The sequence below is a fragment of the Thunnus thynnus genome, chromosome 14, assembly GCF_963924715.1.
Source record: "Thunnus thynnus chromosome 14, fThuThy2.1, whole genome shotgun sequence".
NCBI lineage: Eukaryota > Metazoa > Chordata > Actinopteri > Scombriformes > Scombridae > Thunnus > Thunnus thynnus.
The window spans coordinates 23172856-23187949 of record NC_089530.1 but is presented as its reverse complement, the minus strand read 5'-3'; the positions used below and the strand labels follow the sequence as shown (position 1 = coordinate 23187949).

The 15094-nt window shown below is 39.4% G+C and overlaps 1 protein-coding gene across 3 annotated transcripts in view; it reads right to left on the bottom strand.

Moving 5' to 3' along the window:
* Positions 1 to 15094, bottom strand: part of atrnl1a (attractin-like 1a) — a 319852-nt gene that overhangs the window by 145638 nt on the left and 159120 nt on the right. For all 3 annotated transcript variants that reach the window (XM_067610631.1, XM_067610633.1, XM_067610634.1), the window contains 3 exons: positions 14578 to 14672; positions 13740 to 13818; positions 9661 to 9818 (listed from right to left, as the gene is read on the bottom strand). In XM_067610631.1, coding sequence (XP_067466732.1) covers positions 9661 to 9818; positions 13740 to 13818; positions 14578 to 14672 — 332 coding nt within the window. The remainder of the gene's footprint in view (positions 1 to 9660; positions 9819 to 13739; positions 13819 to 14577; positions 14673 to 15094) is intronic.

Here is a 15094-nt window from a genome sequence, read left to right as displayed (position 1 = left end):
ATGAAAATGAGTCCAGCTCTACCATATGTGCACACTTGTTAGGAGAGCTCACAGATGTAGCTGCTTTTATCAGGTGCTTAAGATCCACTTCTGCATCAATCTGTGGCTCAAACACCAGCAAAACAAACCGCAGTGAAAATATGAATATGATATAACAACAGAACACTCAGTATCACTTTTCCACTTGTCACTCGTCAGTCTCATCTTCATGTTGTCATGTATAATTCTATTAATCGTTAATTAGCTATTATCAGCAATTGACTAAATTATGAAGTGACAGAATTCTTTTTAAATGAATTCAAAGTGTAAAAAACATGTTAATGCTTGTTTATTATGAAGCGTATTTAATTGCAGAAACACTTTGTGTGATAAAAATAAAATTAGCTTTATTACTGGTAAAATTAATACTACTCACTGCATAAAATGTACAATAGTAGGGTAATAATGTGATGGTGATATTAACAGCTTTTATTACTAATTTTATTGCATTTTTGATGAGTTGTTACTTTCCAGCTTTTATCATTACATGATTTCGTTCTGTGTTATCATATGATGCTGTTAAGACATGCATTACTTGTAAAATTAAATATTTTAACAGTTTGTCACATTCACATACACCCCGAAACAACTCTCTGTATTATCATAATTTGATCCATTATACCAAATGAAATATAAAAAGTGTCTAGATCAGTCGGACTCAGACAGTAACCTGTTTTCTCTCAGTCTGTTTGGCTTGTGAAGGACTCTAAAGCCTGTGTCTGATTTTTCGTTTCCATGCTCTCACAAAATTAGATGTCGCTGGGAACTTGGTGACATAATGATTACTTACGGAGCTATCTGGCGAGCTGCTATGGCTGGCATTAATTGCTAAATTGTGCGCACTAGCCGGCCACAACAGCCCATCAAGCAAGTTGCTAAGTAAGCTAGCTAGTTCAGTTGCTAGTCAACAGCTGTTTATTCAAATGACACATCTGTACAATGTCTTCCAGGTTCAATATTGACTGAAAACCATGTCTCAACTCTTTTGCGGAGCAGTTTACACTCTCAGAGCAGGATTATTTATAAAAAATGGATAGAGAGGTATCACACAGCTAATATGATAGCTCCCTTATTTTAGATTGTCTAGTCTCACACACACACACACACATCATTTGTCCTGATGGTCTTGATGACTGCTGATGACTTCCTGTTTGGTTAAATGGGTAGCACTCAACCTCTCTTCTTCTTTTCCCCCCCTATGGAACATAATACTGCCTCAATGAGATGCTTCAGATAGACCCTGATCCTCCTGTGTATGTGTGTGTGTGTGTGTGTCAGATATCTGATTAGCAGAGGCATCCTCTTTAATGATGGCAGGCACAGACGATAAATAAGTGACTGAGTACCAAGCGGCAAATCAAATCAACCCGACCAATCACACAGGCCCTCGGTTCGTCTGCGACAAAATGGCAGCTCACCTCTGACAGAAGGCTTTTAATCAGCTGGCCTATAGGCTGTGATGCATGGAGACGTAAATAGAGGGAGTGAAAACGGTCAGGAGGAGAAATCAGTTGTTTTTGAAAAAATGGAGCAGAAAATGTGTCTAGTTTCCTGCTCTTTATTTGAATTTAGTCTCTCCGAAACATAAAGGCTGGAAACAAAGAGCTGTTCATTGCGGGTTGATTTTCAGTTCTTTCTCTTTCAGATAACATTATCTGTCAAATTACACACATGTTCAAATTAGAAACGGTTACGGTTTCAAGTTACACAACTTCTGACTGAATTAACGGTTCAGCTCTATCAAAACAGAAAGATGAAGAGAGAAACTGGGTCATGTTCCTATAATGTTTGTGGGCTCAATCAATAAAACATGATTTTTTGATTAGAAACAAATGCAGGCCAGTCCTGATTTATGGGGAAAATGGTGTCAAAATGAACAAATTACAGAGATGGTCTATATTTTCCTGTGGTGTATCTTATATCTGTTCTTATTTGGATATTTTTATTCCTACAGTTCACATTACACACATGATTTCTACTGATTTTATAGACTTTAGATCAGACGCTCGACATTTGCAAAACATTTGTTATAATAAAATTAAACATACAAATTGTAAAGCTTTCAAAAGTTGGTTAAAATATTGAGTTTGAAACATCATATTTGTCTTACAGTCCATCATTTCCTGTGTTTGTAATAAACCACTGATGGGAACCTGTATAACGTCTGGACTGATGCTGTAACTCAAACCCTTTTACAAATATTTAAACCTGGAACATTCTGGTAAAAGTCATGTCATGATGGTGAACTCGAGAGAGAGCGAGGACGGAGGTGCAAGGTCAGTGTGACACAACCAATCAAAATCTGTTCCGGAAGAACGACCAATGCCAACACCTCCCTCTGCCTTACAACCAGCCCTCAACTCCCGGCTGACGTCAGGACGCCGCCGGGGAAACACTCACCGGGTCAAGTGAGGGTGGATGTGGATATATTGTATGTATGTGTGTGTGTTTCATGGGTTTCCACCTTTTCTAAGGACCGATTTAAGTTTTAGACCTGCTAGCTGTGAACGTTTTTGCAAGGTGAGGACTCTCTGACCTGTCCGTGAGACTATTTTCACCTTTTCTACCAACACAGAATGTTAAACACTATGTATGAATGTTTCTTTCAGTGTTTCTTATTTCTCTGTTGAGATAAACCAACAAAAACGTTCAAATTCTGGCCCTGATGGCACCAAAGATGACCTCTTTTCTATGATGCATCATTAGAAACTACTGCAGTCTGCCTTGAGAGCCATTTATTTCTTAGTTTTTTTGTATCTTACAAAAAGATCAAAGTCAAAATCAACTCTGGACATCTGACAGTTGAGGCACTTCACCTTAAACCTACATTAACTGACTTTTTGGACACTTGGGGAAGCAGGAACAAGTAGTGAACACAACATAATATGTTGAACTTCTTAGCAGTTACGGAGCAACATTATCATTCATTTGGAGTCGTGTTTCTGTCCACCTGGTGAATGTAAGTCCAATATTCACTCTCTTTTAGCTCTGTTTTTGCTCTCTACCAACTCCTGAGGGAAATATCTGGCTCTTCAGCTGCTAAATGCTCCACTATGTTCACCAGCTAGTCTACAGCTAACTGTGTCTGTTTGCCGTTTGGTGCTGAGCGGGTAGTGTACAGTGGGCTTTTTGGGGCTTATTCTCTGAAAACAGCTGCCTGCTACGGCTGAAAATGATACTATGAGAGCGCTGAGAGTGAACCAGAACAGTAAAGTTGCAGCCAGACAGCTAAACAATGAGCTGAAACTCACTATAAAGCTTTGTGAAGTAAACTGGCGCTGCAAAGTCTTCACTTTAACATCACAGCCGTTGACAATCAGTCCAAGGAGTCTTCATACATAAATGACAAAAAAAAGCTTGTTTTGTCAGTTCTTTCCACAGCGAACCACATGAGTCATGTTAGCATTTTCTAATTTGCCTTTAATTTAACTTTCGTCTCAGTTTGGTTGAGGTAAAGGTTAAATGAAACCGATGTTGACTGATACAGAAGCGTGGTCTCTGGTGTTGAAGGTTTATAACCCAAACATTCACCCTGGCCTCCTCAAAAACTTTTGAGAAGTTTCCCAACGTCACACCACTTCCTCCTTTTCCTCTTCTGCTAGTAACAGCGGACAGTAATTGTCGGTGGAGGAGAGGTTGCTCCTCAGGAAAACAGACACACGGGTCGTTATAAGCGTTTGAACTAACGATCAATGCTGTAGTATTTCTACTGAGGACAGTCCAAGTCAAAAAGAAAGAAATAGTGTCGGTGTGTCTGTACTTTAGCCAACCAGCAGCACAATCCACAGGCAGCATGGTTGCTGTCTCTCCAGGTTATAAACATCTTTACATCTTGTCTGCTTTGCTGTTCAGTAAAAGGTCTACATGCTTTTGTGTGCGGGGCAAATGTTAGTCAGAAAGGTCCGCTCTATGACAGAGACATCAAGAGACAAAGAAAAATAAGAAGTGAGAGAGGGATACATGTGTCAGAGAGTCAAGAGACTTCAGTCCAGCAGAGGTCCGGGTAGCCCAGGGGGTCCCTGGGCATTAAAGAAGGACCTGACATCCAGACCATGTGACATGAGTCCATGTATCAGTGTGTGTGTCTGTGTTTCACAGCCATGAACAATAGCATCACGTCTGGTGTTAAAACAGGCTGCCACAGTTTCACACATACACAGCTAAAGGGTCAGAACGGCAAGATGTTGTGAGTGAGCAAGATTTACTCCCACAATAATCTCTGATATACATTCAAAATACTGCAAGATTAAAGGCTAAATGTATTATTAGGTAAATGTTTGGTATTGTGATTGCTGATATGATTGATTTACAAGTCACCTTTTGTCATTTACTGCGTACTTTAACTCTACAGTATGTGTACTTTGTGGTTTTTACTTATTTATGAGTCATTTTAAGGACATTTTCTATGAAATTGCCCTTGAATTTCATAGGCAAATGACCTCTGTCTGGCTGTTTGTTTTTATTTTGTTTGTTCATTTATATTTTTTGCTTTCTGTTTGTGGGTGAGGTAGGTAAGATGCTTTGTTTATTGGTCGAGGCAAAAGTTCGACCTGATGGTAACACTAAATGAAAGGTCAAGGGGTCACCAAAATCATTAGAAATCATCCTCAGAGGAATACTGGATGACTATTGGACGTTTCCTGACAATCTGGCCGGTAGCTGTCGAGATCTGTTGCTCTTGAGCGTCTGTGCTCTGTCTCTTCCTCTCTCTGTGTCTCTCAGCGTGTTTGTACGTGTGCTCTTGTGTGTATGTGGCTGTTATTTTGTGTGCACCTGTATGTGTGTGTGTAGGTCTATTAGATCAAATATATCAAGCCCGGGTCATTACCAATTCTCAGGACAATTTCTCATCCTCGCCCCGTCCTGGTGTCGGAAACCGCCAAGGTCACAGGACCCGGACGCCGAGTTGCTTCTCGTGTTACACACAGGCACGTCCGACATGGCGGCGAGATAGGCCTCATCGTGGTAATTATCATATCACCTTTCAACCAGCAGATATATGGAGCTCTAATAATGTAGCATCAATGGGAAATGCATATGAGGTGAGCGATCGATGGACAAATGACCCTTAACGAGGTGTAGGACACACTGCAACGAACGCCAGCATTTATACACACCAAACCCAACGTTGATAATACGAGCTGATTGAGATTAAGTTACTGAATGATGGTTTTAATCTACATCATGTGGTGACCTTTAACACGTCATAGCTCGAGTTTCAAATGTAGAGATCAGGAGAAGATATAAAAGTGCCAACATTTCACCAAATTCGGTTGGATTGGATAGTTTTTGAAGGTTTGCATACAAGCTAGTCCTTTAGCAGCACTGGGCCCCAAACATAAGACCCTCCAAACATGATCAGCAGCTAGAACACTTTGAACCAATGTGAACCTTTGTTTTTATGTGAAGAGAACAAAGATGCCAAACCTTGAAATACAATTACCTTGCAATCACTCAGTGCTATACCTATCAGCTGCATTTAAAGGACAAGGCTGGTGATTTCCTATATTTTTCTCATTGTCAGCAAATCTCATGTGCAGAGCCAAACCGACAATGAACTGATCCCATTTACAAGTGTTGTGTGTGTATTCAAAGCCTGATATATCTTACTCCTCTGGTCCATAAACCTCCATTGTTGTCAAAAAAAACTATTAAAAACACGTCAATGAGACACACGGCTGCACTGGTTGACATGTTCATTCATCATGAAGAGTATGGTCACGTTAGTTTGCTTAAAATAGCTCCAAAGACTAATAACAGCGATCACATTTTGAGTCTCAGTAGAGTAGTTCTGTGTGTGGGAACAGGGTTCAGTTTACAGAGCTTCACTTGCTTTTTACAACTCACAACCTCTTGACTTCTTCTTTGAGAAATTTACAATGTGGTACAAAGTCAAGAGGATGTGATATGTAGCAGAACAAGCCAACAACAGAGGTCTACAGCACGGAGGAATAAGATATATCAGGCTCTGTATACACACACAATACTTAATACTTAGTAAGTAGAATCAGATAACTGTTGGTTTGGCTCTGCATGTGAGATTTGTTGACGGCAAGAAAAAATATAGCAAATCTCCAGCCATATCCTTTAAGTTCAATCAGCTTAAAGTTTGACCTTGTAAAAAAAAAAAAAAAAAAAAAAAGAGAAATATGGTTTCATGGACCAAAAAACACCTCTTGATCATCAGTTTCTTTCTCACTTTAGGTTAACAGCCAGGGTTTTGTTTTGTGGTTAACTGAAACACAGTTCACAAGTAGTTTTTGCCGGCCTTGTGGTTTTATTTTTCAAATCTCTTGGTGAAATACACTCATGCTACACTTTGCCTTGTGGGTGCAGCTGAGGCCATTGGTTATACTGTTGCACTGGGTGACATGTTCCTTCATTACAATGAACATCGAATGTAATTTATTACATATGGAACAGCAGCCCCAAGGATATTTTGTAACTGCCCAACATGGAGCTACTCTCCATTCCCAAGTTTGACAATGCAGTCGTGTTGAGACAGAATGAACACTAGCTATGTTTAGTATGATGAAGAAACATGTCATCCAGTGCAGCAGTATGACTATTTTATGTAGATTTATGGAGTTAAATGTGTTGCCAGCATCAGGTTTACCAGGATGATAATACTCATCAGTATTGTTGGTTTTAAAGGTTCCATAAAATCGATTGAGCTTTCTGAAAAACTACCTCTAATTACCTCTTGGGAAAAAGGTACATCTGACAACATGCTGCAGTAGTTTGCAAAATCAAAAAAGCTCAATCAGTGAACCCATCACAAATTCTTAAATAATCCCACCCTTCAAGGCACGAGTTTTTCGGTGCACATTGGACGACACCAATCCATATTACCCTCAAGTCTCCGCATGGAATTTGTTGATAAAAATATAAAGATAAAATGTGAGGGATCATTTTATGTCTTTCCATTAACTTCTACCTGAATGCTTTGTAACTGAAAACAAGGTAAAACAATCCCTGAGCGGCTACTGTAGTCCGTCCCATTTATCACTCTCCCATCCATCCCTCCATCCATCAGTCTGTCCATCCGTCCTCTGCTTACTGTCTTTATCCTTCTCCAGACCTGCTGTTCTTCTTCTTCAATCTGTCAATTAGGCAGTCTCCGTTTTCTCAACACTGGACGTTTGACCGTACGGTAGTCTCAATATTAGTTAAGCAGCCCGCCTGTCTTCACTCTCCTCTAATTTTTCCATTCTGTCACTTCTGGACTCCATCCATCAGCACACACCCTGCACCTTGCATGACACTCATCTTAAAATATCATCACTAAAAGTCTACTTCAATTTAATGGATCATAAGGCCGGAGCGTGAATATTTAGTGTGTGTGGCTGCCGCCTGGAGATTTAATCCAGAGCTGCATAATTGATGGAGAGACATTGGAAAACTAACAGATCATTAAATGTGATAGCAGATTTGCCGAACAATTTTCCAAATAGTTTATGCTCAATGTCCTGTCAGGGATATATAGGCTTTGCAGAGACGCAGCTGGTGAGGGTGATGATGATGGTGACGATGATGCAAACTGTACTTTACCATATTCATCCAAACACTTAAACTGAATAACCCAGCTAGGTAATTTAATATAATGGCTCTAAACAACATGTCAGACCCATATCCTGTGTAGCATACACCCACCGAAAGATGGTCTGACACTTGAACTGATGATTTTAGGTTTAATGACAATCCCAAAACCAACGAGAGCTGCGTACAAAACAAAAAATATATTTGCGACCTTACCGTAGCTTAACACTAGCTCGCATTTAGTCAATTAATTAAACAAACAGTAATAAAATGTTATGTAAATTACTTTAAGATAGGAACCACGTGTTAATATTACAATATTACACCAAATACCAACCTTGTGCCTCATCAGGGGTTGCTAAAACATTGCATTTTTCCCTCTTAGTTCTTTCATCTTACTTTTTATCTTTACTGTTGCGTGCAGCAGGAGCTGGGCGAGTACCAGAGTGCCGCCTTTCAAAATAAAAGCCCTTCTAATCAAAACAGGGAATAAGGCACTATAAACCTGAAACAGGTAAAATATGTAATAAAGGCGACAGAAATGATGTTCAACAGGGCTATCTCTTCTTTAGAGCTAAAACATAAATTGGGTTATTTACATCCTGTATATAAAGATGGACGTAGCGTCACCTGTTGGTTTGCATTGGAGCCAGTTTGAAGCCCAGAGTTGCAGCTTATGGTCGGCACCATCTTTATTGTTTGGAGCCGTGACGTTCCAAATGTCGGGTGTTGCCTTTAACACTCTGGAAACATGCTCCGCTACTTCAGAGAACTCAGACTTTATTTTTTTAAACTTTGAGCTGTAGCAACAGTGTGTGTGTGTGTCTGTTAGCATGTTTAACAGAGCAGCAGCAACAGTGAACGCTCAGTCCATCCCTGTGGCTACTGTCTTGGCTGAGTAGGGGATTTATATCAGTTTATATGTAGCAACGTCATCATGTGGAAACCTACTTCAGGTCACGTGGGAAAAAGTTTTTAGAGAGGCTTGGGAAAATGGCATTTTGACGCTAAAACATACTTCAACCAAAATTTTTGGACCTTAATACATATAGAACACTACTGGGAAGCTACAGAATGATATAAAACCCTCAAAAAAACAAAAAAAAAATTGACTTGCCCTTTAAAATAAAGAGCATTTGCCCAATACGAAGAGCAAAAGTGAATTTGCAGAAGTTATTGAGGAAAAACTGCAACACAGTGAACCTTCTTAGTCTTTAAAGGCATCAAATTCTTCTCGATCTGAATCAGTCCAACAACTTTTCTCTGATTAAAACCCTTCAAGCTGAATTCATCATCTGCTACAATAACATCACCATCATATCACAAATCAGCTGCAGAGTTCTCTTTCTGTGGGAACATCATCACTGCATTTCGTAATCACATTGTTTTTGTTTTTTGTTTATGTATTATTTGATTAATTCATATTTATTGTATTATGTGCACTCACATTTTTTACATAGCCCACATTCCATGTTCTGACTTTTTGCACCTTGGCCTCAGTGAGGAACAATTTCATTCAACAGTATATTTTTATACGGATGAATGAGCCAGAATTTGAACTTGAAGTTCTGTTGCTACTAATAATTACAGCAAGGAGACATTGGTAAGAGCCAAGTCTTTTTGGAAACTTGTCTTCTGTCAAAACAATTCATTCAGCACTGACTCATAGTTTCACTGTGTTTACTTATCTGACTGAGTAATTCTCTCTGGGTTTTCATATCTGTTGCCAGTAGCACTGAAACAATTAGTTGATCTAGTCAATCAACAGAAAATGAATCAATGAAGTCGTTTATCAAGCAAAAAATGACAAACATTCCCTGGTTCCAGTCTCTCATATGTGAATATTTGCGTCGTTTGTTGTTATAAATTGAATCTTTTTCCCTTTTTTGTTCTGTTAGAAAGAAAAGCTTCAGTGTAACATTTTATGAATAGATTCATCTATAATATATAAAAAAAAAACAGATTAATCAATGACAGAAACAGTCATTGTTAAGTTGTTGTTGTTTTTTTCTGCTGCCTTTATCATCTATCCATCCTCACAAACATACTCCAGGTGTTCTTTCCTTCGCCTGGACCTCTTACCTGGATCTTGATTGGCCAGCTGAAGTTGGACACGTAGACGTAGAAGGTGATGTTGTGATGAAGTCTGAAGTTGAACTTTTCGCAGGAGAAACTGTCTCGGTGCTCCTTGATGTTGGTTCTCGCTATGATCGGCATCTCTTCGCCTGAGATGGTGCCGGCTGTGAGAGACAGACAACAGTGGTTTAAAAATACTGATTTTTTTTCCACATATGTTTCACATATTATGGAAAGCAAACGTGTGTGAATATCCGCAGACCAACACACAGTTTGCCTCTTGCAGTGTTACTTGTTTTAAATTAAAAATGGTGACAAATGCATTAACAAGTCAACAGGAAGTCCAGTCATTTCCTACATAGGCGAGTGATTAATGTCTTTTGAGATGGTCACAGCAGTATGTCAGATTTATGCTGTGTCTCAAATCGCATACTTCTGTAGTTACACTTAACATTTTGAGTGCATAAGCGCGTTAACACTGAGAAGTATGGTGCACTCAAAACAGTCAAAAAGTTGAGTGTGGAACTACGGACACTTCTCGCCCTCAATGGTCGCCATCTTAGCTATGTAGCTGAAGGGGAGGGACCTCTATTCAGAGTGCGTTGTAACTACGGTGAACATCGCCACATTATACAAATGTAAGTTATACATGTGTTTTTTAGCACTAAGCACCACTATACTGCTGTCGGATATAAGCCATCAGTATGTTTTTTGGGTTAATTTAGCAGTCTGTAATGATTTGGTAATGTGAATGCTAACGCTAACTAATGCTAATTTGGGATCGTCATTTCCGGTAAGTGCACAACAGCTGTGTTTGATTTGAGACAACACTATCCGCGCACTACGCCAGTAAGTACATAGTGTATTACATGAAAGTGTACCAACAGAAGTGTGTGATTTGAGACACAGATTTGGTGATCAAGGTCCTGTCTCGACTTGACTGAGAGACACATTGATCACTGAAGCCTGATCAGGTTTAAGGTGATCTGGCAGGAGGGGAGGGATGAGAACTCCAGCAACACTTGGTTAGTTGACCGACACGTTTTGGCTTGTGGCCTTCATCAGGGTCATCATAAAACACCTTACAAACAACATTTAAATAAAGAAAGTTTGGTATGAAAAAAGGTAAAAAAAAATATATAAAAGACAATCAATCATATACATCCAGACACATATCAGCCAATGGGGCATCTACAAAGATGGGTTGGATATATGGTCATGTGGCTTCATGTGGCCAATCGTTGTCCAAGAAGGGACATTGGTGACACCATATTTGGTCCATTAACTAGAAAGGTGCAACTAAGGGGTGGTACTTGGGTTTTTGTTAATCCAAAAATGTGCCTATTAGATATGGAACATTAGAAACACTTTGATTAGGATAATACCAATAATAATAGTAATAGTAAAGATAAAAAACTTTATAAAGTGCTTTGTATAGAGAGAGCAGGACGGGCCAGACACAAACTTCCAGGATCAGGAATGTCAACAACCATGGTGTCATAAAGCATGTTGTAGATGTTAGCCGACTAGGCGATAAAGCAAATGCTCGTCTTTCTAGGATCACAACCTTTATGAGGCTTCATGTAGACACCTCCAATACAGACACACAAGACACACTGTTCTGCTTGACATGCTGCTCACACTACACTTTCTGTGCAGACACGATATAACAGGTAACACCAGAGCAGCAAAAATACCTTCCCAGTTTAAAACACTGCAGCCATATGAAACCAGTGCAATGAGATTCAAACATAGTGACCCATCAAATGCTTGCAGTGTGCACATCCTTTTAAAGGTATTTTTACACAGAGAGTAGTAAGTGAGCAGGTTGAGGCAAAGCGGTCCAGATTTTTAAAATGTCAAGGCGTGTCTTTCATCTCAAGCAGCTAAATTAACATTCAGATGAAAAAGTATTTTCATGACACCTCGCAGTAATTCAGAGCCAGCTTGTAAATTTCTCTCAGCGCTGAAGTGGTCTGATTTCAGTATCCTTCAGAGCATTATAAGCAGTTCTCTGTTAATGGCCGAGTTTTTCAGACGTTCTGAATAAAATATTTCCACCTCCTGCTTTATCAGGGCCATTAAACACTCTGTAATAGTCTGCACACACACACACACACATACACACACAGCTCAAAGTCCCTAACTGAAGAGGCTCCGGGCCCAAAGACACTGAGTGTGAAAGCAGTATGCTTTTATCTTAATTGAAATCAGGAGGGGAAACGTATAAAACGCCCTACTGCCAAATTTCAAAATAGCTGCTGATGTGTTTTGTCAAGAGGGGAAATCCCCGGGATGCGAGCATGAGTGGATCCGACCGTTTTAATTGAGGACACTTGGCCACCAGTGAAAGATACTGACTGTGGGATATCTATACAGACAGACAGCTAAATGACAGAGCTCTAAAGAGAGACTAAACATAATTCCATTTATGGTTGTGAGGTCTGGGATCCACTCACCAACCAAGACTTTACAAAACGGCACAAACACCAAATTGAGACTCTTCTGCAAATCCATTCTCCGTGTCCAATGGAAAACCCCAAATAACGCATGCAGAGCAGAATCAGGACGACGCCCAATGATTATAATCATTCAAAAGAGAGCATTGAAATTTTATATTCACCTAAAAGAAAGTACAAGCAGAGCCCCCAGACAGAAACCCCATTAGACTAAACCAAATTATAAGGAAACAAAAAGAAAAGTATTTGATATATTGGAAAGAATCAACTGGAAACCAGAGCAAACTGGAATGTTATTTGGCCTTAAAAAGAGAACAATCAGTGGCAGATTACCTGACCACTGTGACCGATCCAAAACTAAGGAAATCGTTGACCTCGTACAGACTCAGAGAGCAAAACCTCGCCGTGGACGGAGGCCGCCACAGGCAGACCTGACTCCCCAGAGAGGAAACACAGCAGGAGGTGGAAACTGAGCTGCACTTTACAATCACCTGCCAGCGGTACCAGAACATCAGAGACATATACAACCCACAGATTACATTCCTCCAAAAAGACTTTGAAAACATGGCTAACAACAAAAAGACGTACATATCTGCTGGCTGACATACAGCAATGTTGTGACCAGTAAAGGGTGTCTGATGGAATAAAACCACCATGAAGACTCTCTGTGCATAAACCACTGTATCACATTCAAATCAAATTATGTTTTATATCACAACTCACTTCCTCTTTCATTAGACAGAAATATCAGAGAAATGTCCTGGTTTTCTTTTCTTAAAGATTGCTTGTAACAGTGTTAGCTGCATTATATGCTCCTTATTAACTTACACTAGACAGAATGTTTAATGTGTCTCACATACAGCAAGTTAAATTTGACCATATATTGTTTGACTGCTCTCCTAATTAAACTCTACCCACAGGTGTTTGCAGAGTGATTAGACCTCTGCTCAGGTTGAAAGTGAGGGGAGCAATACTAAACTCCATGTACTAATAAGAATGACAAAGGTATCATTCATCCCACACACTCAGGTGCAACAAAGCTACAGTAACAGGAGAGTTAAGAGCAACACGTGTAAAAACATCTATTGCTTTCTATGTAGACCTGCAGCACCTTGAAATTCGCTGTATGGATCAGCACATCTACGCTACGTAACTTGACTGCTTGTTCTGTCTGTATGGTGTGTTCACTGTGTGCTAGGGCAATTCAATGACAGGTTGGTCAATTAATCGATTAGCTGATAGACAATAATCTGCAACATTTTTGATAACCGATTATCTCATTTAGTTGACAGCCATTTTTAAAGCAAAAATGCTGAACATTACATAGTTCCAGTCTCTCAGTTTTGAGGATTTGTTGCTTTTCTTTGCCTTAATTGATAATAAACTGAATATATTTGGGTTTTCAACCACTGGTCTGACAAAAAACACAACTTAAAGTAATCACCTTGGAATCCAGGAAACTGCGTTGAGCTTTTTCTGACATTTTTTGGACTAAATTAATCATTTAATCAAGAAAACAAGTCCTGCAAGGGCTTTAAATAGGTGGAGAAGACAAAATGTTTTTAAAGATAATCAAACAAAAGGGATTTTTTTAAGAAAGTATATATATGTGAACTTGTTGTCTACCTGTTGAGCTTAAGGACCAAGTGATGTTGAGGTTGAAGTTGTTGGAGGCGTTGATGGACATGTCCAGGTTCTTGTTGGCCTGTAATCAAAACAGGAAAAACATGCAGGGTTTGGTTACTGGTTTGGTTACAGAGCAGAGGACAAAATAAAGTTTTGTTGACAGCGGGATGAAACTTGTGGAGATGAAGTAGAGCGCTGCAGGAGAGATAACGATAAGGGCCTGAGCTGCAATCAGATTACAAGATGCTTTTATATAAACAGCTGTGTTTTTTGGGGGTTTTTTTTGCAGTCCGTGTTGTTCTTCTCCAGAGTACAGACAGTAGTTTCACTTATTTGACTCCAGGTCCTTCAGGACCTTTTGCTCCTTTTTTGGGTACATTTATGCACCACATTTACATAAGTATAACACAAGAAACATTTTAACCTAAGCCAACTTGTGTCACCTTTGGCAAATCTGAATCTGTTGGCGTCTTTTAGTGTCTTTAAATTTTTCTGCAATGCTGCCAGGAATTCAACTTGTTTCCAAAAACGCCTTTAGGCACTATAGAGAAACAGTTGGTCGGATAAAATCCAAGAATTCAGACATCTACCACTGTTGAACTCCATATAAATGTTCTACAGCTTATTTTACTACTATCACTACGGATCTGTGCTTGATTATGTCTCTCAGTTTTTACTTTCTACAATTTACTAAAAGCCAAAAATACCTTAAATCTAAACAAGAAACATGAGTCACATTTATTTAGTTCTTTATTTAAATACTTTTTGCACACTAAACAAGTCAACATATCACTTCCCCAGCCTTGTGTGTCCATGTGTGTATGTGTGTGTGTGTTACCTGTTCAGGTGTAGCCATGAAGTTGATAGCGGTGTAATGGCGGTCGTCTTCCTGAAGCAAACTAAAGGTAAACTGGTAGTCGATCAACAGGTTGTCTGGGTAACAGAGAGAAAGAGAAAGACAATAATAAATTATTCAGTCTATAAGCAGGTGCATTACTGCTTTATTTGTTCAAAAAGCTTCAGTTAAGTGTTCTTCAGGACACCTTGTTTGAAGGATAATGCTGGGGGAGGAGGGGTTGTCTTAATTTTTAGTGTATTTGAAGCACCTTTGATCTCTCGTTTCCCCTTCAAGAACACCACTCCAAATAAAAGCTCCATTCCGGCTCATTCTTCTGACATCACCATCAAACTCAGACAGATTTATGAAAGTAAAAACATGGGTGAAGCTGACCGTGAGTCGAAAATCATTTAGAAGAAGAATAAGGCTACAGCGGAGATGTGGTCAAAGATCTCAATCAGTGATAAAAATGCTCAAAGTGTGTGTGTACAAGCACACATACACACATAAATGTTTT